This window comes from Lichenostomus cassidix, unplaced genomic scaffold (genome assembly GCF_008360975.1).
Source record: "Lichenostomus cassidix isolate B80296 unplaced genomic scaffold, HeHo_3.0 HiC_scaffold_867, whole genome shotgun sequence".
NCBI classification, from domain to species: Eukaryota; Metazoa; Chordata; class Aves; order Passeriformes; family Meliphagidae; genus Lichenostomus; species Lichenostomus cassidix.
In genome coordinates this window covers 8447-35310 of record NW_028147940.1, presented here as the reverse complement: position 1 = coordinate 35310, position 26864 = coordinate 8447, and the positions used below count along the sequence as shown (strand labels likewise).

General features: G+C 62.6%; 3 protein-coding genes across 7 annotated transcripts; 1 reads left to right on the top strand and 2 right to left on the bottom strand.

The window, feature by feature from the left end:
* Positions 1-1338: 1338 nt before the first annotated feature.
* Positions 1339-18586, bottom strand: LOC146420526 (melanocyte protein PMEL-like). 3 transcript variants are annotated; one of them, XM_085048167.1, is made up of 12 exons: positions 18459-18586; positions 8404-8526; positions 8181-8327; positions 7981-8106; positions 6668-6829; positions 5622-5999; positions 4843-5145; positions 4319-4732; positions 3825-3918; positions 3356-3558; positions 2779-2866; positions 1339-1622 (listed from the first exon to the last, which is right to left on the bottom strand). In XM_085048167.1, the coding sequence occupies exons 3-12, from the start codon at positions 8284-8286 to the stop codon at positions 1463-1465; spliced, it is 2034 nt and encodes a 677-aa protein (XP_084904293.1). In that variant the 5' UTR covers positions 8287-8327; positions 8404-8526; positions 18459-18586; the 3' UTR covers positions 1339-1462. The 3 variants fall into 3 exon arrangements, with proteins under 3 accessions (XP_084904293.1, XP_084904292.1, XP_084904291.1); XM_085048166.1 differs by lacking the exon at positions 18459-18586 and adding an exon at positions 16622-16749; XM_085048165.1 differs by lacking the exon at positions 18459-18586 and adding an exon at positions 11051-11172.
* Positions 12245-14008, bottom strand: LOC146420527 (uncharacterized). The gene is made up of 4 exons (XM_085048163.1): positions 14003-14008; positions 13275-13603; positions 12468-13237; positions 12245-12395 (listed from the first exon to the last, which is right to left on the bottom strand). Exons 1-3 carry the CDS (start codon positions 14006-14008, stop codon positions 12652-12654), a joined length of 921 nt encoding a protein of 306 aa, XP_084904289.1. The 3' UTR covers positions 12245-12395; positions 12468-12651.
* On the top strand, positions 14317-26794 carry LOC146420525 (cyclin-dependent kinase 2). 3 transcript variants are annotated; one of them, XM_085048173.1, is made up of 9 exons: positions 14619-14980; positions 15013-15295; positions 15383-15460; positions 16585-16705; positions 18453-18623; positions 20026-20127; positions 24069-24272; positions 26345-26467; positions 26713-26757. In XM_085048173.1, the coding sequence occupies exons 2-8, from the start codon at positions 15180-15182 to the stop codon at positions 26447-26449; spliced, it is 897 nt and encodes a 298-aa protein (XP_084904299.1). In that variant the 5' UTR covers positions 14619-14980; positions 15013-15179; the 3' UTR covers positions 26450-26467; positions 26713-26757. The 3 variants fall into 3 exon arrangements, with proteins under 3 accessions (XP_084904298.1, XP_084904297.1, XP_084904299.1); XM_085048172.1 differs by having other exon boundaries at positions 14317-15295; positions 26345-26437; positions 26726-26788; XM_085048171.1 differs by lacking the exon at positions 26713-26757 and adding an exon at positions 26761-26794 and having other exon boundaries at positions 14318-15295.
* Positions 26795-26864: the final 70 nt, after the last annotated feature.

The following is a 26864-nucleotide window of genomic DNA, read 5'->3' as shown; positions in this document are numbered from 1 at the left end:
AAACCCCCAAAACCCAAAAACCCCAAAAAACCCCAAAATCTCCAAAAAACCCCCAAAACCCCAAAAGCCAAAAACCCCAAAAACCCAAAACCACCAAAAACCCAAAAACCCCAAAAAACCCAAAAAACCCAAAACCCCAAATCCCCCAAAACAAAAAAAATCCCAAAAACCAAACCCCCAAAAAATCCCCAAAAACCCCAAACCCCCAAAAAACCCAAAACCCAAAAAACCCCAAATAAAACCCCCAAAAACCCCCAAAAAACCAAAAACCCCAAAACACCAAAAAAACCCAAAACCCCAAAAACCCAAAAAAACCTCCAAAAAACCCAAACAACCCCAAAAACACCCCAAATCCCCTCTGGGACTCACCCAGGACTGCCTCAGACCCCCCAGGAGACCCCAAATCCCCTCTGGGATCCCCCAAAATCCAACCAGACCCCCCAGGACACCTCAAATCCCACCCAGAACCGCCCCAGACCCCCAAGAGCCCCCCAAACCCTCCCAGGACTCCCGAAAATCCCCCTAAAGTGCCCCCAGACCCCTCTAAACCCACCCGGGACCCCACAGGATACCCCAAATCCCAAGCAGAACCTCCCCAGAACTCCCAGGACCCCAGAAAATCTTCCTAAAACTCCCCCAGACCCCCAAAAACCCCAAAACCCACCCAGACCCCCGAAAATCCCTCTAAAATTCCCCAAGACCCCCAAAAAACCCCAAAACCTTCCCAGGACACCCCAAACCACCCCCAAACCCCAAAAACCCATCCAGGACCCCCCAAATCCCCCAAAAATTCCCCAGACTCCCCAAAACCCACCCAGGAACTCCAACCCCCCCAAAATTCCTCCAGACCCCTAAAAAACCCCCAAACCCACAGGACCCCCGAAAATCCTAAATTCCTCAGACCCCCTAAAACCCTCCCAGGACCCCCAAATCCCCAAACTCCAGACCCCCAAAAACCCCAAAACCACCCAGGACCCCGAAAATCCCCCAAAAATTCCTCCAGACCCCCAAAAAACCCCAAAACCTTCCCAGGACCCCAAACTCCCCAGACCCCCAGGATACCCCAAATGCCACCCAGAACCCCTCAGAGCTCCCAGGAACCCGGAAATTCCCCTAAATTTCCAGACCCCCAAAAACCCACCCAGGACCCCAAATCCTCCTAAAATTCCCCAGAACCCCAAAAAACCCAAAAACCCTCCCAGGACACCCCCAAACCCCAGAAAACCCCCAAAACCCACACAGAACACCTCAAACCCCCCAGACCCCCAAAAAACCCCCAAAACCCTCCCAGGACCCCCAAACCCCCCCAGACCCCCCAACACTCAGATCACGCAGAGCCAGCGGCCAGCCGAGCCTTTATTCGCGGTGTCCCCTCGGCCACCAGCGGTGTCCCCTCGGCCCCGGGGGGGTCCTGGGGGCTCGGGCCAGGCCGGGGGGCGCGGGGGGGTTTGGGGAGGGGTCTCTACACCGAGTGTCCCCGGAGCAGGGGGCTGCTCTCGCCGCTGGGACCCCCGGCCCCGCCCAGCGCGCGCTGCAGGAGCCGCACGGCGACACTTGGGGACAGCCAGCCGCGGGGCCGGGGGGGCGCGGGGGGAGCGGCCAGCGCTGTGTACTTGACTCGTCTGGGGACAGGGGACAGGTTGGGGTGGCGCTGAGCCAGGGGAGTGACCCCAACCCCATAGTGTGTCCCCAATCCCATAGGAGTGTCCCAAATCCCATAGGAGTGACCCCAGCCCCATAGGAGTGATCCCAGTCCCATATTGTCCCCAACCCCGTAGTGAACCCAATCCCGGAGTGACCCCAACCCCATAGGAGTGACACTGATCCCATAGCGAGTGACTCCAATCCCATAGTGTGTCCCCAACCCCATAAGAGTGTCCCAAATCCCATAGGGAGTCACCCAACCCCATAGGAGTGACCCCAGCCCCATAAGAGTAATCCCAGTCCCATATTGTCCCCAACCCCATTGTAACCCCAATCCCGTAGTGACCCCAATCCCGGAGTGACCCTGATCCATAGCAGTGACCCCAACCCCATAGTGTGTCCCCAACCCCATGAGAGTATCCTAAATCCCATAGGGAGTCACCCAACCCCATAGTGTGTCCCCAACCCCACAGGAGTGTCCCCAACCCCATAGGAGTGACCCTGATCCCATAGGGAGCGACTCCAACCCCATAGAGTGTCCCCAACCCCATAGGGAGTGTCCCTGATGTCCCTCCCACCCCATGTTGCGTCCCCAAACCCATAGGAGTGACTCCAACCCCATAGTGTCCCCAACCCCATAGGAGTGGGCCTGATGTCCCTCCCGGCCCCATGGAATGTCACCCCAACCCATAGGAAATGTCCCAACCCCACAGTGTGTCCCCAACCCCACAGTGTCCCCAACCCCATGGGGAGTGTCCCTGCTGTCCCTCACCCCACAGTGTCCCCTCCCCACGGGATGTGTCCCCAGTGTCCCCCCAGCCCATAATGTCCCCCCACCCCACAGTGTCACCCCATCCCATGGGCTGGGTGTCCCTGCTGTGTCCCCGCCGTGTCCCCGTTGTGTCCCCGCTGTCCCCTCACCCCCTGAGCCACCTCTCGCCATGTCCCCCGTGTGTCCCGCGGTGTCCCCGCTGTCCCCTCACCCCCCGAGCCACCCCCCGCCATGCCCCTGCCATGTCCCCATCGTGTCCCCGCGGTGTCCCCACAGTCCCCTCACCCCCTGAGCCACCTCCCGCCATATCCCCGCCATGTCCCCCGCGTGTCGCCGCGGTGTCGCCGCTGTCCCCTCTCTACCTGTAGGTGAAGGCTGCCGTGCCCAGCGCTGCTGCCACCAGCACGAGTCCCACGAACAGCGTGGTGCGGCCGCTGGCCTGAGCGGCTCCTGGGGACAGCGACAGCGACAGCTCAGTGCCGCCCGGGGACAGCCAGGGACAGCCGGGGACAGCCCCCGGACACTGTCACCCTGTCCCTGTCACCTCCGCCGGGACGGGGACAGATCAGTCCCACGCGGGGACACAACGGGGACAGCCCCCGGACACTATCACCCTGTCCTTGTCACCTCCGCCGGGACAGGGACAGCTCAGTCCCACCCAGGGCACCTTGGGGACACATCCCGAACCTTGTCACCGTGTCTCTGTCACTGCCGCTGGGACAGAGACAGCTCAGTCCCACCAGGGACACCCAGGGACATCCCCCGGACCCTGTCACCCTGTGTCACCTTGTGTGACCCTGTGCCACCTCCTACAGGGCAGGGACAGCTCAGTCCCGCCAGGGACATCCCCCGGACCCTGTCACCTTGTCCTTGTCACCTCCCCCAGCTCAGCGCCACCCCCCGCCCCTCCCTCCCAGCCCCCTTGTCACCCTGCCGCACCTCCGACGGCCACCCGGGTGGTGGCCACGGCCAGCCCGTTGCCGTTGGCCAGCGACACGTTGAGGCAGAAGAGGCCGGAGCGGTTGAAGTCCTGCCGCAGCACGAGCTCGCAGCCCGGCGACGGCGACACCGCCGAGCACGACTCCGCCTCCGCCGTGCGACACTCGGCGTCCGCCACCACCGTGCACACCTCCTCGGGCAGCCTGCGGGAGCGGCGCTCAGCGCGGGGGACACGCCCGGGGTGGCCGTTGTCCCCGTTGTCCCCATTGTCCCCGTTGTCCCCGTTGTCCCCATTGTCCCCATTGTCCCCATTGTCCCCATTGTCCCCGTTGTCCCCATTGTCGCCGTTGTCCCCATTGTCCCCGTTGTCCCCATTGTCCCCATTGTCGCCGTTGTCCCCGTAGTCCCCATTGTCCCCATTGTCCCCATTGTCACCGTTGTCCCCATTGTCGCTGCTGTCGCCACTCACCCGCCCTCGCAGGTCACGGTCAGCTCCACGCTGCTGCCGCTGCCCTCGGGCACCACGGGCACCACCTGCACGATGGCCACGCTCTCGATGCCCTCTGCCGGGTGCCGTGGGGTGGTCAGCGGGGCCGGACAGCCCTGAGGGGACACCCCGAGACCCCCGGGGCACCCCGGGACACCTCGGACAGCCCTGAGGGGACACCTCGGGACCCCCCGGACAGCCCTGACCGGACACCCTGAGACCCCCCCGGGACCCCCCGAGACCCCCGGGAATCCCCGGGACCCCCCGGACAGCCCTGAGCAGACACCCCGAGACCCCCAGGGACATCCCGGACAGCCCTGACCGGACACTCTGAGACCCCCCGGGACCCCCCGGGACCCACGGAGATCCCCCGGAAACACCCCGGGACCCTCCGGGACACCCCAAGACCCCCCGGGACCCCCCAGACAGCCCTCACCGGACACCCCGAGACCCCCCGGGACTCCCCCCGGACTCACGGACAATGTCCAGCTGGGTGGCGAAGGTGCCATAGCGATAGAGGACACAGCCGGGAGAGTCCTCGGCCGGAGCCTGCCGCTTGACCAGTGCCAGCGGCTGGGCGGTGGCTGCGGCTGTGGCTGCGGCTGTGGCTCCAGCTGTGGCCCCGGGTGTGGCTCCAGCTGTGGCCCCGGGTGTGGCAGCGGCCAGGGACACGGCCGTGGCTCCCGCGGTGGCTCCGGCGGTGACATCCACCGTGACTCCCAGCGTGGCCACAGCTGTGGCATCGACGGCAGATCCAGCTGTGGCTCCAGCTGTGGCATCTACGGCAGATCCAGCTGTGGCTGCAGCTGTGGCATCGACGGCAGATCCAGCTGTGGCTCCAGCTGTGGCTGCCGCGGTGACATCACCCGCCGCTCCGTCTGTCGCCGCACCTGCCGGACACACGGAGGACGCTGGGCAAGGACAGGGGGACACCGAGCCCTGGGGACAGCCCGGCATTGTCCCCTCCCCGCCGCCACCCCCGCCCCGGGCCAGCACCGACCTGCAGCCGCTGTCCCCTCCGAGGGCACGGCGGTCACCGGCGTGTCGCCGGCGGCTGTGGCGACAGCGGGGGACACCGAGGAGGTGGCGGCGGCGGCGGTGCTGAGCGCGGGGTCGGTGGCGGAGGGGACCGAGAGCTCGGTGACAGCGGGGACAGAGGGCTCGGCGGCGGCGGTGACAGCGGGATCGGTGGCGGCGGAGGGCTCGGTGACAACGGGGACAGCGGGCTCGGTGACCGCGGGGTCCGAGGGGTCCACCGCCGACCCCCCGGTGGGCTCCGCGGGCTCCCCGGAGGCTGCGGGAGCTGCGGGGACAGCGGGGTTGGGGTCACCGTGGCTTTGGGGTCACCATGGGTTTGGGGTCACCGCGGGACACCCTGGGACCCCCAGAGTCCGGGTTGGGGGTGCTTAGGGGACACTGGGGACACACAGACACCGCGGGGTCGGGGCGACACTGTGGGGCGAGAGGGACACTGCGGCCACACCCTATGGAGAGGGGGCGACACCGGGGCCACCTCACTGTGGGCCACCCCCGGACCCCCCCGGGTGCATCAGGTCGGGGTCCCCCCGTGTCACCCACCGGGACTGGGGACCACCCGTGCCGTGTCACCCACCGGGATCGGGACCTCCCTGTGACATTGTGTCACCCACCGGGTGCCAGCAGGGTCTCCTGTGCCGTGTCACCCACCGGGATCGGGGTCCCCACCGGCCACCGGTGTCCCCCGTGTCACCCCCCGGGTCTCCCCCTTGTCACCCCCATGTCACCCCCCCGGCCCCTCACCCGTGCTGGCCGCCGCCGCCGTGCTCTGTCCCCCGGCAGGGGTGGTGGCCGCGGGCTCGGTGGCAGCCGTGGGACCCTGCGAGGGTGACGGGCCAGCCGTGGGGCCGCAGGGGCTCAGCGGGATGGCAGCCTGCAGCACCACGCTGGCCGAGAAGGAGCCGATGTCGCGATAGGTGTGCGTGACGGTGGCGCTGCGCGAGATCAGCGTGCCGCTCTGGTCGCCGAAGTCCCACGAGTAGGACACGTCGGCGTCGCGCAGGTAGTGGCTCGGGTCGTGCAGGCGCACCGTGAACGCCACCGCGCGGTTCCGCACGAAGCGACCGTCGGCGACAACCGCGTCCTGCAGCTGCGACACGTCCACGGCGAACGGGACCTGGTCTGGGGGACAGAGAGGGGACAGGGAGGGGACAGGGAGGGGACAGCGTGGTCACTGCCGGCCAGGGCGGGGTGACACGGCCAGAGGGGGACAGCGCTTGGGGAGCTGCTGCCACTGCCAGGCTGTCACCGACAGTGCCAGCAGCCGGTGTCACCTGCAGTGCCAGTACCCAGTGTCACCTGCACCCAATGTCACCTACAGCCCCAGCACCCACTGCCCCATTGCACATTACCCCATTCCCCACCGCCCCATTTCCCAACACCCACCGCCCCATTTCCCATTCCCCACCGCCCCATATCCCACCGCCCCATTTCTCCCCCATTTCCTACCCCATTTCCCCCCAATTTCGCACCCCATTTCTCCCCATTTCCTACCCCATTTCCCCCCATTTCCCACCCCATTTCTCCCCCATTCCCTACCCCATTTTCTGCCCCATTTCCTGCCCCATTTCCCACCCCATTTCCCCCATTTCTCATTTCCTGCCCCATTTCCCACCCCATTTCTCCCCCATTCCCCCCATTTCCCACCCCATTTCCCCTCCATTTCTCCCCACTTCCCACCCCATTTCCCACCCATTTCCGCCCCATTCCCGCCCCATTTCCCACCCCATTTTTCCCCATTTCCCCATTCCCACCCCATTTCCCCATTCCCGCCCCATGCCATGCCCCACCGGTGATGCTGAACTGGGTGCTGCCGTGGCCGATGGGGATGAACTTCTGGCGGCCGCGGTAGTGATAAACAACAACCTCCATGGTGTAGGAGCCCAGCGGGACCCCGGCGGTGCCCACCGTCAGCCGCGACATCGCCCCGTCCACCACCTGCCAGTAGCGCCCTGGGGACAGCGGGGACAGCGACACCGCCACAGGGTCAGTGACAGCACGGGGACAGCGGGGACAGCGACACCGCCCCGCGGTCAGTGACAGCACGGGGACAGCGACACCGCCCCGCGGTCAGTGACAGCACGGGGACAGCGGGGACAGCGACACCGGGTCAGTGCCACCATGGGGACAGCGGGTACAGCGACACCGCCACAGGGTCAGTGACACCGCCCCATGGTCAGTGCCACCATGGGGACAGTGCCACCATGGGGACAGCGGGGACAGCGACACCGCCCCGGGGTCAGTGACACTGCCCCAGGGTGAGTGCCACCATGGGGAGAGCAGGGACAGCGGCATCGCCACGGGGTCAGTGACACCGCGGCAGAGTCAGTGACACAGCAGGGACGATGGGGCAGTGCCACCATAGGGACAGCAGGGTCAGTGACACCATGGGGACAGTGCCACCATGGGGACAGCGGGGACAGCGACACCGCCCCGGGGGCAGTGACACCACGGGGACAGCGGGGCAGTGCCACCGCAGCGGGGTTAGTGCCACCGGGGCAGGGTCAGTGCCTCTGTAGAGGGGGCAGTTGGGACAGTGCCACCGCAGCGGGGTCAGTGACAGCACAACAGGGGCAGTGCCACCGCAGCGGGGTCAGTGGGGCAGTGCTACCGGGGCAGGGTCAGTGACACCATGAGGACAGGGGGGCAGTGCCACCGCGGCGGGGTGAGTGGCACCTTGGGGACAGCCTGGGGTCAGTGCCACCACAGAAGGGTCAGTGCCACTGCAGTGGGGCAGTGCCACCGGGGCAGGGTCAGTGCCACCCTGGGGACACTCTGGGGTCAGTGCCACCACAGAAGGGTCAGTGCCACTGCAGTGAGGTCAGCACCACCCTGGGGACAGCTCAGGGTCAGTGCCACCGCAGAAGGGTCAGTGCCACCGCAGCGGGGTCAGTGCCACCTTGGGGACAGTCTGGGGTCAGTGCCACCACAGCACGGTCAGTGCCACCCTGGGGACAGCTCAGGGTCAGTGCCACCACAGCACCATCAGTGCCACCCTGGGGACACCCCAGCGACACCCTGGCCTCACTGCCACCTCAGCCATCCCAGTGCCACCCCAGTGCCACCCCAACCCCTTTTGGGGACAGCCCCGCCCCGCGCTCACCCCACGTCCACCAGACATAGACGAACTTCCCGCGCTTGCCCCGCGGCAGCGGCTGCCCGTCGGGAAACGCTCCGGCCGCGTCCGGCTGCTCCGGGAACACCGGCTCGCCCCGCGCCACGCGCGTTCCTGCGGGGACACACCGTCAGGGGCTGCCCGCGGCTCCCGGGCCGGGATTTGGGGGTTTTTTGGGGATCTCTCACCGTTAACGGTGCAGTTCTGGCTCCATACCACGCGGCCATCGGGGAGCACCGTCTGGTTGCCCGGGAAGCGCAGCGCGATGGAGAAGGTAGCCTCGGCGCCAGCCATGGTGGGAGCGTCGTTGCTGATGTCGAAGGTGACATCGCCGCCTGCTCGGGGACAGGGTGAGGGGCTCGGGGACAGCCCGGAGCCGCCGGTGGCCCCCCGGGGCGGTGTGGCACTCACCTCGCCAGCAGTCGCGCGTCCCCTCCTGCCAGGGCCGGTAGAGCCCCGAGTTCCAGCTGCGGAACGGCGCTGGGCGACCGAGCCACGGGGACTGGCTGCGGCCACGGCTCCGGCCAGCCGCTCCTGGGGACAGCGACGGGGACAGGGACAGGGACAGGGACAGGGACAGGGACAGGGACAGGGAGAGGGGACAGGGACAGGGGATAGGGAACAGGGACAGGGGACAGGGACAAGAACACCCGTGCCCCGCGATCAGCGGCTGCCGGGTCCCCCTTGTCCCCAACTCTCAGGACATTGCCAGGTCCCCCATGTCCCCCCCGTTCAAGGGTCAGTCATGTCCCCAACTCTCAGGACATCGTCAGGTCCCTCCATGTCCCCAGCTCTCAGGGGTCTGTCAGGTCCCCGTTGTCCCCAGCTCTTAGGACATTGCCAGGTCCCCCTTGTCCCCAGCTCTCAGGGGTCTGGCCGGTCCCTCATGTCCCCCCACGTTCCAGGGTCCCCCCATGTCCCCCCAGCTCTCAGGACACTGCCATGTCCCCCTTGTCCCCTCCTCACGCAGGGCTGCAGGGTCCCCCCACGCCCACCCCCTCCCTGGGGTCTGCCAGGCCCCACATGTCCCCCTTGTGCCCCCCGCGTTCAAGGGTCCCCCATGTCCCCCACTGCCAGGACATTGCCTGGACCCCCATGTCCTCAGCTCTCAGGGGTCTCTCAGATTCACCATGTCCCCAGTGTCCCCAATGTCCCCCAGTTTTAGGGCTCTGCCAGGCTCCCCAACGTCCCCAATGTCCCCCACGTCCCCCAATTTCAGGGGTCTCTCAGATTCCCCAATGTCCCCCATGTCCCCAATGTCCCCCAATTTCAGGGGTCTCTCAGATTCCCCAATGTCCCCAATGTCCCCAATGTCCCCCACGTCCCTCGGTTTCAGGGCTCTACCAGGTTCCCCAATGTCCCCCACGTCCCCCTCTCTCAGAGCTCCGCCAGCCCCCCACCCCGGCGTGTCCAGCCGTGTCCCCCCGGCCGTGGGGACCCCGTGGGGACCCCGTGGGGACAACCACGGCCTCGTGACGGAGCTGTGGCCAAGGCGCGCGGGCAAAGCCATCACATGGCGCCCCAAAGCTCTGGCATGTGACGCTCAGCTGAGCCGCGGCGGGGCTGCGAGGGGACGGGACGGGGCGGGGAGAGAGCCGAGACTCCCCAGCGGGGGCTGCGGGACCCCAGAACCGGGGCTGCGGGACCCCAGAACCGGGGCTGCGGGACCCCCAGTGTCCCCCACTAACGGGGACCCCCAGAACCCGGGCTGCGGGACCCCCAGAACCGGGGCTGCGGGACCCCCAGTGTCCCCCACTAACGGGGACCCCCAGAACCGGGGGCTGCAAAGTCCCCCCTGTCCCCCACTTTTAGGGTGCTGCCAGGTCCCCCATGTCCCCCCATTTTCGGGGGTCCCTCCTCGTCCCCCCTGTCACAAGGATCCCCCAGTGTCCCCCACTCATGTGGGGCTGCCGGGACCCCCAGTGTCGGGGGGCTGCGGGACCCCCAGTGTCCCCTACTTTTAGGGTGCTGCCAGGTCCCACATGTCCCCCCATTTTCGGGGGTCCCTCCTCGTCCCCCCTGTCACAAGGGTCCCCTATATCCCCCACTTTTAGGGTGCTGCCAGGTCCCCCATGTCCCCCATTTTCGGGGGTCTGCAAGTCCCCCATGTCCCCCTTCCAAAGGGGCTGAAATGTCCCCCCATGTCCTCCGCTGTCGGGGTCTCGGGTCCCCCCTGTCCCCCTCATTTCAGGGGTCTGAAAGGTCCCTCCTTGTCCCCTCACTCACCAGGGTTCCCCTGTCCCTGTCCCCATTTTCGGGGGGCTGCCAGCTCCCCCTCCCTCAGCAAAACGGGGTCCCCCCATTTGTAGGGAGCACCCCAGAGGGATGGAGACCCCCAAACCCCACTCCCGGAATGTCCCCTGTCCCCCATTCCCAGGGGGATGGAGACCCCAAACCCCACCCCGCAGTGTCCCCAACCCAGCCACCCCACAGCGACCCCAAAGGGGATTATTGGGGTACAACCCATCTCCGCGCAGGGTTCGCTCTGCACCCCAAACCCCCAAACCCCATAAAAACCCCACAAAACCCCACAACGATCCCGAAGGGGATTATTGGGGTACAACCCATCTTCCCGCAGGGTTCGCTCTGCACCCCACACCCCAAAATCCCACAAAAACCCCCAAAAACTCCACAAAAAACCCCCAGCCACCCCACAGCGACCCCAAAGGGGATTATTGGGGTACAGCCCATCTCCCCGCAGGGTTCGCTCTGCACCCCAAACCCCAAACCCCATAAAAACCCCCAAAACCCCACAAAAAACTCCACAAAAAAACCCCACAAAACCCCACAGCGACCCCAAAGGGGATTATTGGGGCACAGCCCAACTCCGCGCAGGGTTCGCTCTGCACCCCATACCTCAAAACCCCATAAAAACCCCACAAAACCCCAAAACGACCCCAAAGGGGATTATTGGGGTACAACCCATCTTCCCGCAGGGTTCGCTCTGCGCCCCAAACCCCCAAAACCCTACAAAAACCCCCCAAAAACCCCAAAAACCCCCCAAAACCCCCACAAAACCCCCCAAAACCCCCCAAAAACCCCCCAAACTCCCACTCACGCCGCTGAGCCTGGGCCAGCACCAGCAGTGTCCCCAAAAGCGCGATGGCCCCGAGTCCCCTCATTGTCCCCAAAGGCGCCGTGTCCCCGCTCGCTGGGCACCGCCGGGGCAGAGGCGCCGCGGCCGGGCAGGGCGACAGAAAAAGGGGCGCAATTTGCATGGGACCACCCCAAAGAGGGGGGCCGGAGGTGGGACCACCCCTCACCCACGTGCGGCCACGCGTGTGCGGCTCCGGTCACACGGTGTGGGGCTGCCCGGAGCGGCTGGGGGGTCACGGGGAGCCCCCCGGGGCCGGGAGGGGTTTGGGGAGACGTGGGGAGTCGGGAAGGGGTTTTGGGGGTCTCAGGGACTCCCGGAGGTGTTTGGGGGTCACGGGGAGCTCCCCATATCCGGGTGGGGTTCGGGGGACATGGGGGTCAAGGAGGGGGTTTGGGGGAATTTGGAGGTCAAGGAGGGTTTGGGGGGACATGGACTCCGGGAGGTTCGGGGGTCACGAGCCCGGGGCAGGGAGGGGTTTGGGGGACACGGGGAGCCACCCGAGGCCGGGGGCGGTTCGGGGTGACATGAAGAGTCGGGGAGGGGTTTGGGGGGGACATAGGGGGTCCAGGAGAGGGTTTTGGGGTCTCGGGGAGCCCTCCGAGCTCGGGGAGGGGTTTGGGGGGTGACGGGGAGCCCCCCATATCCAGAAGGGAGTTTGGGGGCAACATCAGGACTCGTGGTGGGGGTTTGGGGGGACACGGGGACTCGAGACGGGGTTTGGGGAGGACACGGGGACCCCCAGATCGGAGAGCAGGGGGTTTGGGGGGACACGGGGACACCCCCAACTCGGTGATATTTGGGGGGACACGGGAACCCCCCGAGATCCATGAAGGTGTTTGGGGGACACCGGGACTCGAGGTGGGGGTTTGGGGGTCTCGGGGAGCCCTCCGAGCTCGGGCAGGGGGTTTGGGGGTCACGGGGAGCCCCCCGGGGCCGGGAGGGGCTTTTGGGGGGACACGAGGAGTCGAAGGAGGGCTTTTGGGGGACACGAGGACACTCCCAGCTCGGTGACTTTTTTGGGGGGACATAGGAACGCCCCCAGATCCAGGAGGGGGTTTGGGGGGACACGAGGACACCTTCGAGCTCGGTGACATTATTTGGGGGGACATGGGAACCCCCCCAGATCCAGGAGGGGGTTTGGGGGACACCGGGACTCGAGGGGGGGGTTTGGGGGTCTCGGGGAGCTCTCCGAGCTCGGTGACGTTATTTGGGGGGTCACGGGGAGCCCCCCATATCCGGAAGGGAGTTTGGGGGCAACATCAGGACTCGAGGTGGGGGTTTGGGGGGACACGGGGACACCTCCGAGCTCGGTGACGTTATTTGGGGGGACATGGGAACCCCCTCAGATCCGGGAGGGATTTTGGGGGGACATGGGGACTCGAGGAGGGGTTTGGGGGGACATGGGGACACCCCCAGATCCAGGAGGGGATTTCGGGGGACACGGGGACTCCGGAAGTGATTTGGGGGTGAACGCCCCCCGTTCCCGGCCCGTGGTGACCCCAGGGATGTGGATTTGGGGGTCGCGGGGGGCTCGGGGGGACACGCGGGGGACCCCCGGGCTGTCACTTTCGGGGGACCCCGGAGTGGCTCAAAAGGAGTCCCCAACCCTGCCCCCGGGGTTGGCACAACAGGGGACCCCAATGTGACACTGGCGGGGGGTGGGGACACGCAGGGGGACATCGGGGGGACACTGATAGGCGGGGGGACCTCGATCCCGGTGGGTGACACGGGGGGACCCCAATTTGATGGCACAGGGGGACCTCAATGGCACAGGGGGTCCTCAGTCCTGGTGGGTGACATGGGGGATCCCCAATCCCGGTTGGTGACACCAGGGGGACCCCAATGTCACAGGGGCACCCCGATCCCAGTTGGTGACATAGAGGGACCCCGATCCCGGTGGGTGACACTGGGAGACCCCGATTTGATGGCACAGGGGGACATCTATTCCGGTGGGTGACACAAGGGGATCCCAATGTCACAGGGAGTCCCCGATGCCGGTTGGTGACATGGGGGGTCCCCGATCCCGGTGGGTGACACTGGGGAACCTCGATCTGATGGCACAGGGGGTCCTCGATCCCGGTGGGTGACACGGGGGGTCCCCGATCCCGATTGGTGACATGGAGGGACCCCGATCCCGGTGGGTGACACAATGTCACAGGTAGTCCCCGATCCCGGTGGGTGACACGGGTGTCCCCGATATTCCCGTTCCGGCCGTTCCCGTGTCCCCCCGGGCTGTCCCCGGCCGTGCAGCCGCTCCTGTCGGACCGTGCCGTGGGTCACGCCGAGCCCCGTGACCCCCGGCGAGCCCCGTGACCCCCGGCGAGCCCCGGGGCTGCTCCCCGTGACCCCCGTGTGCCCCCCGTGCGGCCGCCTGGGAGCCAGCGCTGCCCCGGGGCCTCTCCCGGTGTCCGGTGTCCGGTGCCGACCCTCATCCCGGCCCCGGTGCCGCCCCGGTCCGGCCGCTGGACAAGGATCCGGGCCGGAGCCGGCGGTGTCCCTGTCCCGATCCCATCCCTATACCCATCCCGGTCCGGTCCCCGTCCCGGTTCCAGCCCTAGCCCGATCCCGATCCCGGTCCTGGTCCTGGTCTCGGTCCCTGTCCCTGTTCCAATTCCCGGTCCCCGGTCCCTGTCCCTGTCCTGATCGCAATCCCCGGCTCCGGTCCCTCTCCCTATACCAATCCCCTGTCCCTGTCCTTGTCCCTGTCCTGATCGCAATCCCCGGCTCCGGTCCCTGACCCTGTCCCTATACCAATCCCCTGTCCCTGTACTTGTCCCTGTCCCTGTCCCTGTCCCTGTCCCTGTCCCTGTCCCTGATCACTGTCCCCAGTGTCCCTATCCCAATCCCCGGTCGCCGTCCCTGCCCGTGCCCTGATCACAGTCCCCGGTTCCGGTCCCTAGCCCGGTCCCCGACCCTCATGTCCCGATTCCCATCTCCGGTCCCTGCCCCTGTCCCTGTCCCTATCCCCAATATCCCTATCCCAATCCCCTGTCCCCAGTGTCCCTATTCCAGCCCCCTGTCCCTCTCCCTGTCCCTGCTCCTATTCCCGGTCCCTGTCCCTGTCCCTGTCCCCATTCTAACCCCCTGTCCCTCTCCCCAATGTCCCGATCCCAATCCCCTGTCCCCAGTGTCCCTATTCCAACCCCCTGTCCCTCTCCCCGTCCCTGTCCCTGTCCCTGCTCCTATTCCCGGTCCCTGTCCCTATTCTAACCCCCTGTCCCCAGTGTCCCGATCCCAATCCCCTGTCCCTGTCCGTGTCCTGATGGCAATTCCCGGTTCCGGTCCCTATCCCAGTCCCTGTCGCCAATGTCCCGATCCCAATCCCCTGTCCCCAGTGTCCCTATTCCAGCCCCTGTCCCTGTCCCCTGTCCCTGTCCCTGTCCCTGTCCCTGCCCCTGTCCCTGTCCCTGTCCCTGTCCCTGTCCCTGCCCCTGTCCCTGTCCCCAATGTCCCGATCCCAATCCCCGCTCCCGCTCCCGGTGGTGTCGCTATCTCTTTAAGGGATCTCCCGCGTCGCGCGTGACGCAGCGGGTGGCTCAGCCAATGGGCGGCGGCGCGGTGGGCGTGGCCGGCGGAAGGCGGGAAGCGGAGCGGGCGGGGCCGCCGCGGCTTTGGCGCGCCGGGGGGAGGCGGCGGCCGCGCTCGGGACCCCCAGGGACCCCCGGGGACACCCAGGGGACACCCAGGGACACCCCGGGGACACCCAGGGACACCCAGGGACACCCCGACCCTCCCCGCGACACCCCCGGGGCAACCCCCCCGCCCCGCCGGCACGGCCCCGCTGCCCCACCCCCACCCCGGATATACCCCCCGGGACCCCCGGGGACACCGCGGGGACAGCCCCGAGCCTCCCGGGGACACCGCGGGGACACCGCGGGGACAGCCCCGACCCTCCCGGGGACACCGCGGGGACAGCCCCGAGCCTCCCGGGGACACCGCGGGGACACCTCCCTGCCACCACCGGGGACACCCCCGCGCCCCACCCCCAGCCCGGATATCCCTCCCCGGGACCACCCCCACCGCCGGGACCACCCCCGGGCCACCCCAGGGCCACCCCCTGTCCCCGGCGCGGTGTCCCCGCGGTGTCCCCATGGAGAACTTCCAGAAGGTGGAGAAGATCGGCGAGGGGACCTACGGCGTGGTGTACAAGGCGCGCAACAAGGTGACAGGGGAGGTGGTGGCGCTCAAGAAGATCCGCCTGGACACGTGAGTGGGGGGCTCGGGGGGTCCCGGGGTGTCGCACGGGGGTCTCGGGGTGTCCCCGGGCTCATGCTGTCGCCGCTGTCCCCGCAGGGAGACCGAGGGTGTCCCCAGCACTGCCATCAGGGAGATCTCGCTGCTCAAGGAGCTCAACCATCCCAACATCGTCAAGTGAGTTGGGGGATTTGGGGTCCTGGGGGGCTTTGGGTGGCTTGGGGGGACTTGGGGGTCCCCAGGAGGAGCTGTGGTCGTGACAAACCCTGTGGCCGTGGGGGTCCCTGGGGTGTCCCCATGGCAGTGGGGCCTCCAAGTCTGTGATGTCCCCATGGCTGTGGGACCTCCAAGTCTTTGGTGTCCCCATGGAATCCCCTTGCCTGTGGTGTCCCCATGGTGTTCCCATGTCTGTGGTGTCCCCGTGATGTCCTTGTGGTGTCTCCATGATTTTGGAACTCCCAGCTCTGTGGTGTCCCCTTGGCCGTTGGACCCCCAGGTCCGTGGTGTCCCCATGGTGTCCCTGTGGCCATGTGACCCTAGGTTTGTGGTGTCCCCATGATGTCCCCATGGTGTCCCTGTGGCCATGAGGGTCCCCGTGGTGTCCCCATGGCAATGGCACCCCCAGGTCTGTGGTGTCCCCGTGATGTCCCCATGGCTGTGGGACCCCATGGTGTCCCTGTGGCCATGAGGGTCCCCATGGTGTCCCTGTGGCTGTGGGACCCCCATGGCTGTGGTGTCCCCATGGTGTCCCCATGGTGTCCCCATGGTGTCCCTGTGGCCTTGGGACACCCTCTGCCTATGGTGTCCCCCTGAGCCCCCTGGGCTGTCCCCAAGTCCCCAGGCGCCTCGATGTCATCCACACGGAGAACAAGCTGTACCTGCGTCCGTGTCCCAATGCTGTCCCCAGTGCTGTCCCCATGTCCCAACGCTGTCCCCAACACTCCCCGTGTCCCCAGGCTCCTGGATGTCATCCACACGGAGAACAAGCTGTACCTGCTGTCCGTGTCCCCATGTCCCCAGTGCTGTCCCCAACGCTGTCCCCGTGTCCCCAGTATTGTTTCCAAAGCTGTCCCCATGTCCCCAGTGCTGTTCCCAACGCTGTCCCCATGTCCCCAGGCTGCTGGATGTCATCCACACGGAGAACAAGCTCTACCTGCTGTCCCCAACGCTGTCCCCATGTCCCAGTGCTGTCCCTAGTGCTGTCCCCATGTCCCTGTCCCTGTCCCCAGTGCTGTCCCCAGTGCTGTCCCCATGTCCCCAGTGCTGTCCCCATGTCCCCAACGCTGTCCCCATGTCCCCAGGCTGCTGGATGTCATCCACACGGAGAACAAGCTCTACCTGGTGTTCGAGTTCCTCCACCAGGACCTCAAGAAGTTCATGGACTCCTCGTCCCTCAGCGGCATCGCGCTGCCCCTCATCAAGGTGGGCTGGACACGGCGACCCCAAATATCCTGGGGACCCTAAATGTCCTGAGGACCCCAAATGTTCCTGAGGACCCCAAATGTTCCTGAGGACCCCAAATGTTCCTGGGGACCCCAAATGGTCCTGGGGACCCTAAATCCCCTGGGGACCCTAAACCCTCTTGGGGGGACACTGAGGGTGGCCCTGGATCTAGGGCCACCATGGGCATATCCCAAAGGACATCCCAATGTCACCCTAAGGGATCTGAGGACCCCAATCTCACCCTGAGGGGATCCAGGGGGTTCTGACCCCACTCTCCCCAATGTCACCCTGTCCCTATTGTCCCCACTGTCCCCAGAGCTATCTGTTTCAGCTGCTGCAGGGCCTGGCGTTCTGCCATGCTCACTGTCACCCCAATGTCACCCTGGGGACCCTAATATCACCATGACCCCAAATCCACCCTGGTGACCCCAGTGTCACTCTGAGGACCCCAATGTCACCCTGGGGGGATCCAGGGGGTTCTGACCCCAGTGTCCCCAATGTCACCCTGTGTCCCCACTGTCCCCAGAGCTACCTGTTCCAGCTGCTGCAGGGCCTGGCCTTCTGTCACATTCACTGTGACCCCAAAACCCCAATGTCACTCTGGGGGGATCCTGGGGGTTCTGATGCCACTGACCCCAATGTCACCTTGTCCCCATTGTCCCCAGAGTTCCCTGTTCCAGCTGTTGCAGGGCCTGGCGTTCTGCCATGCTCAATGTGACCCCAAACCCACTCTGAGGACCCCAATGTCACCCTGGAGACCCCAATGTCACCCCGGGGGGATCCTGGGGGGTCTGACCCCAATGTCACCCTGTGTCCCCACTGTCCCCACTGTCCCCAGAGCTACCTGTTCCAGCTGCTGCAGGGCCTGGTGCTCTGTCATTCTCAATGTGACCCCAAATCTACCCTGGTGACCCCAATGTCACCCTGAGGACCCCAATGCCACCCTGGGGGGATCCTGGGGGGTCTGTTCCCAATGTCACCCTGTGTCCCCATTGTCCCCACTGTCCCCAGAGCTACCTGTTCCAGCTGCTGCAGGGCCTGGCGTTCTGCCATGCTCACTGTGACCCCAATGTCACCCTGGGGACCCAATGTCACCGTGACCCGAAACCCACCCTGGTGACCCCAGTGTCACTCTGAGGACCCTAATGTCACCCTGGGGGGATCCTGGGGGGTCTGACCCCAGTCTCACCCTGTGTCCCCACTGTCCCCAGAGCTACCTGTTCCAGCTGCTGCAGGACAGGCATTCTGCCATGCTCACTGTGACCCCAAACCTGCCCTGGTGACCCCGATGTCACCCTGGGGACCCTAATATCACTGTGACCCCGATGTCACTCTGACGGGATCCTGGGGGGTCTGACCCCAATGTCACCTATTGTCCCCACTGTCGCCAGAGCTACCTGTTCCAGCTGCTGCAGGGCCTGGCGTTGTGTCACGTTCACCGTAACCCCAATGTCACCCTGGGGACCCCAATGTCACCCTGGGGGGATCCAGGGGGTTCTGACCCCACTGTCCCCAATGTCACCCTGTGTCCCCATTGTCCCCACTGTCCCCAGAGTTCCCTGTTCCAGCTGTTGCAGGGCCTGGCGTTCTGCCATGCTCAATGTGACCCCAAACCCACCCTGGTTACCCCAATGTCACCCTGGAGACCCCAATGTCACCCCGGGGGGATCCTGGGGGGTCTGTTCCCAATGTCACCCTGTGTCCCCACTGTCCCCACTGTCCCCAGAGCTACCTGTTCCAGCTGCTGCAGGGCCTGGCGTTCTGTCACGCCCACCGGGTTCTGCACCGCGACCTGAAACCCCAAAACCTGCTCATCAACGCCGAGGGAGCCATCAAGCTGGCGGATTTCGGGCTGGCCAGGGCCTTTGGGGTGCCTGTCAGGACCTACACCCATGAGGTGGGCTTGGGGGATTTGGGGTGGTTTGGGGGATTTGGGGGGTGATTTTGGGGTGGATTTGGGGGACTTGGGGTGGATTTGGGGGATTTGGGTGGACTTGGGGGTGGTTTGAGGGGGATTTCGGAGGATTTGGGATGGTTTGAGATGGATTTGGGGTGAATTTGAGGTGAATTTGGGGGATTTGGGGTGAATTTGGGGTGGTTAGAGGGGGATTTTGGAGGGATTTGGGGTGGATTTGGGGTCTCAGAACCTTCCAGGGCTTTTGGGGGTGCTCCTGTGAGGATCTACACTCATGAGGTGGGCTTTGGGGATTTGGGGGAATTTGGGTTGGTTTGAGGGGGATTTGGGGTGGATTTGAGGGGCATTTGGGGTGTTTTTGGGGGCATTTGGGGTGTTTAGAACAACCCCAGGGCTTTTGGGGTGCCTGTCAGGACCTACACCCATGAGGTGGGCTTTGGGGGGATTTGGGGTGACTTTGGGGGGATTTGAGGTGGATTTGGGGTGGATTTGGGGTGATTTTGAGTAGATTTGGGGGACTTTGGGGTGGTTAGAGGGGGATTTGGGGTGATTTGGGGTGAATTTGGGGGGATTTGGGGTGAATTAGGGGGGATTTGAAGCAATTTGGGGTGAATTTGGGGTCGTTTGGGGTGGTTTGAGTGGGCTTTGGGGTGGATTTGGGGGGATTTGGGGTGGATTTGGGGTCTCAGAACCCTTCCAGTGCTTTTGGGGTGCCTGTGAGGATCTACACTCATGAGGTGGGCTTTGGGGGGATTCAGGGTGAATTTGGGTTGGTTTGAGGGTGATTTGGGTAGGATTCGAGGGGGATTTGGGGAGTTTTGGGTGGATTTGGGGGGATTTTCGGGGATTTTGGGGTGAATTCAGGGGGATTCGGGGGGATTTGGGGCTCCAAACCTCCCCAGAGTGACACTGGAGTCCCTTGACTCACCACAGGTGACCCTGTGGTACCTGTGGGGGTCAGGGTGTCCCCAATGATGTCCCCAAGTGGTGACCCTGTGGTACCTGTGGGATCCCTCACTGTCCCCAATGATGTCCCCAGTGATGTCCCCGATGTCCCTCTCTGGTGACAGGTGGTGATGCTGTGGTACCTGTGGGGTTCCCTGGTTGGTGTCAGGGTGTCCCCAATGTCCCCAATGGTGTCCCCGATGTCCCCAGGTGGTGACCCTGTGGTACCTGTGGGGTTCCCTGGTTCCCTGTGGGATCTCTCATGCTGTCCCCAATGTCCCCAATGTCCCCAATGTCCCCAGGTGGTGACGCTGTGGTACCTGTGGGATCTCACACTGTCCCCAATGGTGTCCCCAATGTCCCCAGGTGGTGACGCTGTGGTACCTGTGGGGTTCCCTGGTTGGTGTCAGGGTGTCCCCAATGTCCCCAATGTCCCCAGGTGGTGACGCTGTGGTACCGTGCCCCCGAGATCCTGCTGGGCTGTAAGTACTACAGTACAGCTGTTGACATCTGGAGCTTGGGCTGCATCTTCGCTGAGATGGTGAGTGACAGGGACACATGGGGACACTGTGGGGACATGGAGTGACACTGTGGGGACATTGGGGTGACACACAGGGACAGTGTGGGGACATTGCAGTGACACGCAGGGACACAAGGGGACATTATGGTGACATTGGGGGGACACTGGGGTGACACACAGTGACATGGGGACACTGCGGGGACACACAGGGACACTGCAGGGACACTGGGGTGACACATGGGGACAGTGCAGGGACATTGGAGTGACATTGGGGGGACATTGGGGTCACACATGGGGACACAAGGGGACATTGGGTGACACTGTGGGGACACCATGGGGATACCGTAGGGACACTGGGGTGACACATAAGGACACTGAAGGGACACAAGGGGACACTGGGGACATTGGGTGACACACAGGGACAGTGCGGAGACATTGGGTTACACATGGGGACACTGGGGTGACACATGGGGACATTGTGGGGACACTGGGGTGACATCAGGGTGACACTGCGGTGACGTTGGAGTGACAGGAGGACACACGGTGACATCAGGGTGACACACAGGTGACACTGCGGCGACATTGGGGTAACACATGGGGACAGTGGGTGACATCAGGGTGACACATGGCGATACACAGTGACATTGGGTGACACTGGGGTGACAGCAGGATGACAGTGCAGTGACATTGGGGTGACATTAGGGTGATACACAGGTGACAGTGCAGGGACATTGGGTGACACGCAGGGACACTGCAGGGACACATGGTGACATTGGCATGACACTGGGGTGACATTGGGGTGACAGGAGGACACACGGTGACATCAGAGTGACACACAGGTGACACTGCGGTGACATTGAGGTAACACATGGGGACAGTGGGTGACATCAGGGTGACACATGGCGATACACAGTGACATTGGGTGACACTGGGGTGACATCGGGGTGACACATGGCGATACACAGTGACATTGGGTGACACTGGGGTGACAGCAGGATGACAGTGCAGTGACATTGGGGTGACATTAGGGTGATGCACAGGTGACAGTGCAGGGACATTGGGTGACACACAGGGACACTGCAGGGACATTGGGTGACACACAGGGACACTGCAGGGACACATGGTGACATTGGCATGACACTGGGGTGACATTGGGGTGACAGGAGGACACACGGTGACATCAGGGTGACACACAGTGACATCAGGGTGACACACAGGTGACACTGCAGGTGACATGGGGTGACACTGGGGTCCCTGGGGTGACATTGAGATCCCCCGGGTGACATTGGGGACACCCAGGATGCCCAGACCCCCCCTGAGGTGACACTGGGGTCCCTGAGGGTGACACTGGGGTCCCTTGGGGTGACACTGGGGTCCCTGGGGGTGTCCTAGCTGTCCCCAAACCCCCCTGAGGTGACACTGGGGACGCCCAGCCCCCCCCGCAGTGACGTCATCAGCCCTGGGGTGACCCTGGGGGGACAAAGGGACATTGTGGGGGTGGGGGGGAGGGGACACCCCGTGACCTGCCTGTCCCACGTCACAGGGTGACCTCAGCTTCCGGGGGGGAGGGGACAGGAAACCATCGGGGGGAGGGGACAGGGCGGGGTTGGGGACCTCGGGTGACCTCAGAGCTCCCTGGGATGGTTTTGGGGTGTTCAGGATGTCCCCAGACCCCCCTGAGGTGACATTGGAGTCCCCTGAGTGACCCCAGACCCTCCCAGGTGGCTTTGGGGTGTCCAGAATGTCCCCAAACCCCCCTGAGGTGACGTTAGGGTCCCCCTGGGTGACCCCAGACCCCCCCAGGTGACATTTGGGACCCTGGGTGACCCCAGACCCCCCTGAGGTGGCTTTGGGGTCCCCAAGCGGTCCCCAGGGGGTCTCAGGGGTCCCTCAGGGTGTCCCCTGTGTCCCCTCAGACCCCCCCGGGGGTGTCCCCTGTCCCCTGGGGATGTCCCCTGACTGTCCCCATGTCCCCCCAGATCCCTTGCCAGGTGATCCATCCCTGTGTCCCCTGGGTGTCCCCTGGGTGTCCCCTGTCCCCCTGACTGTCCCCTGTGTCCCCTGGGTGTCCCCTGGGTGTCCCCTGTGTCCCCTGGGTGTCCCCTGTCCCTGTAGGGATGTCCCCTGTCCCCCTGCCTGTCCCCTGACTGTCCCCTGACTGTCCCCTGTCCCCCCAGATCACTCACCAGGCTCTGTTGTCCCCCTGGGGATGTCCCCTGTGTCCCCTGAGGGTGTCCCCATGTCCCCTCTGTCCCCCAGCTCCATTGCCAGGTGCTGTTCCTGGGTGACTCCGAGATCAGTCCCTGTGTCCCCTGGCTGTCCCCTGCCTGTCCCCTGTGTGCCCCTGACTGTCCCCTGACTGTCCCCTGTCCCCCATGTCCCCGGTGTCCCCCTGTCCCTGCTTGTCCCTATCCCTGACTGTCCCTGTTCCCATCTCAGATCACTCACCGCGCTCTGTTCCCGGGTGACTCGGAGATCAGTCCCTGTGTCCCCTGACTGTCCCTGTCCCTGTCCCTGACTATCCCCTGTCCCCTGTGTCCCCTGACTGTCCCTGTCCCCTGTGTTCCCTGTCCTTGTCCCTGTCCCTGTCCCCTGTGTCCCCAGATCACTCGCCGCACTCTGTTCCCGGGTGATTCGGAGATCAGTCTCTGTGTCCCCCTGACTGTCCCTGTCTCTGACTGTCCCTGTCCCCTGTCCCTGCCTGTCTCTGTCCCTGACTGTCCCCTGTCCCTGACTGTCCCCTGCCTGTCCCCTGTCCCTGTCCCTGACTGTCCCAGATCACTCGCCGCGCCCTGTTCCCGGGTGACTCGGAGATCAGTCTCTGTGTCCCCCTGTCCCTATCCCCTGTGTCCCCTGTCCCTGATTGTCTCCTGCCTGTCCCTGTCCCCTGTCCCCTGACTGTCCCTGTCCCCACCTCAGATCACCCACCGCGCTCTGTTCCCGGGTGACTCGGAGATCAGTCCCTGTGTCCCCTGACTGTCCCTGTCCCTGACTATGCCCTGTCCCCTGTGTCCCCCTGACTGTCTCCTGTCCCTGTCCCTGACTGTCCCTGTGTCCCCAGATCACTCGCCGCACTCTGTTCTCGGGTGACTCGGAGATCAGTCTCTGTGTCCCCCTGCCTGTCCCCTGTGTCCCCTGTCCCTGACTGTCCCTGTCCCCTGTCCCTGACTGTCCCCTGTCCCTGACTGTCCCCTGCCTGTCCCCTGTCCCCTATCCCTGACTGTCCCCTGTGTCCCCTGCCTGTCCCCTGTCCTTGTCCCTGACTGTCCCAGATCACTCGCCGCGCTCTGTTCCCGGGTGACTCGGAGATCAGTCCCTGTGTCCCCCTGACTGTCCCCTGACCCCCATGTCCCTGGTGTTCCCCTGTCCCTGTCCCCTGTGTCCCCTGCCTGTCCCCCTCTCCCTGCCTGTCCCCTGTCCCCACCCCAGATCACGCGCCGCGCCCTGTTCCTGGGTGACTCGGAGATCAGTCCCTGTGTCCCCCTGACTGTCCCTGTGTCCCCTGTCCCTGACTGTCCCTGTCCCTGACTGTCCCTGTCCCCTGTGTCCCCGGTGTCCCCATGTCCCCGGTGTCCCCCTATCCCTGACTGTCCCCTCCTGTCCCCAGATCACTCACCGCGCCCTGTTCCCGGGTGACTCAGAGATCAGTCCCTGTGTCCCCCTGCCTGTCCCTGTCCCCTGTCCCCTCTCCCTGACTGTCCCCCTGACTGTCCCTGTCCCTGCCTGTCCCTATCCCTGACTGTCCCTGTCCCCTGTGTCCCCCTGACTGTCCCCTGTGTCCCCAGATCACTCACCGCGCTCTGTTCCCAGGTGACTCGGAGATCAGTCCCTGTGTCCCCCTGACTGTCCCTGTCCCCTGTGTCCCCTTGTCCCTGCCTGTCTCTGTCCCTGACTATCCCTGTCCCTGACTGTCCCTGCCCCTGTCCCCTGTCCCTTGTCCCTGACTGTCCCCTGTGTCGCAGATCACGCGCCGCGCCCTGTTCCCGGGTGACTCGGAGATCGACCAGCTGTTCCGCATTTTCCGCACTCTGGGCACTCCAGACGAGTCTCTCTGGCCAGGCGTGTCCTCCCTGCCCGACTACAAACCCACCTTCCCCCGCTGGGCGCGCCAGGACCTGGCCAAGGTGCTGCCGCCGCTCGACGAGGAGGGCCGCAAGCTGCTGGCGGTAAAGGGGGGTTTTGGGGGGTTTTGGGGGGTTTGACTGCTTTGTCACACTTGGTTTGGTTTTTTTCTGCTTTTTTTCTGCTTTTTTTCTGCTTTTTTTCTGCTTTTTTTCTGCTTTTTTCCTGCTTTTTTTCCTGCTTTTTTCCGCCTTTTTTCCACCTTTTTTCTGTTTTTTCCCCACTTTTTTGTCTTTTTTCTGCTTTTTTTCCCACTTTTTTTCTGGTTTTTTCCTGCTTTTTTGTCTTTTTTCCTCGCTTTTTTCCTGCTTTTTTCCCACCTTTTTTCTGTTTTTTTTCCAATTTTGTCCACTTTTTGGTCTTTTTTCCACTCTTTTCTGGCTTTTTTTCCTCATTTTTTTCCTGCTTTTCCCCACTTTTTTTCTCTTTTTTCCTCGCTTTTTTCCACTTTTTTTCCTCCTTTTTTTCCAATTTTTTTCCTCCTTTTTTCCACTTTTTTCCTCCTTTTTTCCTGAGTTTTTCCACTTTTTCCTCCTTTTTTCCACCTTTTTTCCTGCTTTTTTCCTGCTTTTTTCCCCCTTTTTTGGTCTTTTTTCCACTTTTTTCCTGCTTTTTTCCTGCTTTTCTCCAGTTTTTTCCTGCTCTTTTCCACTTTTTTCCTCCTTTTTTCTGCTTTTTCCACTTTTTTTACACTCCTCCTTTTTCCTTTTTTCCACTTTTTTCACACTCTTCCTCTTTTTTCCCACTTTTTTCCGCCTTTTTTCTGACTTTTTCCCACTTTTTTCCACTTTTTCCCACTTTTTCCTCTTTTTCCTCTTTTTCCCACTTTTTTCTTTATTTTCCACTTTTTTCCTGCTTTTTTCCACTTTTCCCCACTTCTTTCCACTCCTCTTTTTTCCCACTTTTTCCCATTTTTTTCCTGCTTTTTTCCTGATTTTTTCCACTTTTTTCCACACTCTTCCTCTTTTCCACTTTCCCCCATTTTTTCTCCCTTTTCCCCTCTTTTTTCCCACTTTTTTCCCCATTTTTTCTCACTTTTTTCCCCCTTTTCCCTCTTTTTCCTTCCTTTTTCCCCATTTTTTCTCCCTTTTTTCCCATTTTTCCCCCATTTTTTCCCCAATTTCCCCCATTTTCCCCCAGCTGGGTTCTGGGGGATAATTCCACCCCACTAAACCCCATTTTTCCCATTTTCCCATTTCGCCCTTTTTCCCCCATTTTTCCCTTTTTCCCCATTATTCCCCATTATTCCCATTATTTCCGCATTATTTCCCCATTATTCCCCATTATTTCCCCTTTTTCCCCCATTATTCCCATTTTCCCCCATTATTTCCCCATTATTCCCCTTATTTATTCCCATTATTTCCCCATTATATTCCCCATTATTCCCCCATTATTCCCCATTATTTCCCCATTATTCCCATTATTTATTTCCCATTATTCCCATTATTCCTGTTATCTCCATTATTTCCCATTATTCCCATTATTTTTCCCCATTATTCCCCATTATCCCCATTATTTCCCATTATTCCCATTATTCCCATTATTCCCCTTTATTCCCCAATTATTTCGCCATTATTCCTCATTAATTCCCCATCATTTCCCATTATCCCCATTATCCCCATTATTCCCATTATTTATTTCTCATTATTCCCATTATCCCCATTATTCCCATTATTTTTTCCCATTATTTATTTCGCCATTATTTATTCCCCATTATTTCCCATTTATTCCCCACTATTTTCCCCATCATTTCCCCATTATTCCCCATTACCCCCATTATTCCCATTATTTATTCCCATTTATTCCCCATTATCCCTATTATTCCCATTATTTATTCCCCATTATTTCCCATTATTTATTTCCCCATTATTTATTCCCCATTATTTCCCATTATTTATTTCCCCATTGTTTCCCCATTATTTTTCCCATTTTTTCCCATTATTTTCCCCATTATATTTCCCATTATTCTCATTATTTTTCCCCATTATTTTTCCCATTTTTCCCACTATTTTCCCCATTTTCCCCATTATTTATTCCCATTATTTATCCCCATTATTTATTTATCCCCATTATTTATTTATCCCCATTATTTATTTATCCCCATTGTCTCTCCCAGCACATGCTGCACTATGATCCCAACAAGCGAATCTCAGCCAAAGCCGCCCTGAGCCACCCGTTCTTCCGCGATGTCACCAGGGCTGTGCCCCACCTGCGCCTCTGAGTGTCACCATGTCACCGTGTCACCATGTCACCAGGGTCCTGCGATGTCACCAGGGCTGTGCCCCACCTGCGCCTCTGAGTGTCACCAGTGTCACCCCTTTGTCACCAGGGCCGTGCCCCACCTGCGCCTCTGAGTGCCACCGTGTCACTGTGTCACCGTGTCACCAGGGCTGTGCCCCACCTGCGCCTCTGAGTGTCACCAGTGTCACCAGAGCTGTGCCCCACCTGCGCCTCTGAGTGTCACCAGGGTCACTGTGTCACCAGGGCCGTGCCCCACCTGCGCCTCTGACCGCGGTGTCACCGTGTCACCAGGGCTGTGCCCCACCTGCGCCTCTGACTGTCACCAGGGTCACCCCATTGTCACCAGGGTCCTGCGGTGTCACCAGGGCCGTGCCCCACCTGCGCCTCTGAGTGTC

Excerpts from the sequence above, each read along its gene's own strand:
- LOC146420525 (XM_085048171.1), top strand. The coding sequence starts at position 15,180 with ATGGAGAACTTCCAGAAGGTGGAGAAGATCGGCGAGGGGACCTACGGC. Across the intron at positions 15,296-15,382 it reads AAGAAGATCCGCCTGGACAC|GGAGACCGAGGGTGTCCCCA; the intron begins GTGAGTGGGGGG and ends CTGTCCCCGCAG. Across the intron at positions 16,706-18,452 it reads TCGCGCTGCCCCTCATCAAG|AGCTACCTGTTCCAGCTGCT; the intron begins GTGGGCTGGACA and ends CACTGTCCCCAG.
- LOC146420526 (XM_085048165.1), bottom strand. The coding sequence starts at position 11,114 with ATGAGGGGACTCGGGGCCATCGCGCTTTTGGGGACACTGCTGGTGCTG. Across the intron at positions 8,328-8,403 it reads GACGCGCGACTGCTGGCGAG|GCGGCGATGTCACCTTCGAC; the intron begins GTGAGTGCCACA and ends GTCCCCGAGCAG. Across the intron at positions 4,733-4,842 it reads GGAGGGGACAGCGGCTGCAG|GTGCGGCGACAGACGGAGCG; the intron begins GTCGGTGCTGGC and ends TGTGTCCGGCAG.
- LOC146420527 (XM_085048163.1), bottom strand. Across the intron at positions 13,238-13,274 it reads CGGGAATATCGGGGACACCC|GTGTCACCCACCGGGATCGG; the intron begins GTGTCACCCACC and ends ACCTGTGACATT.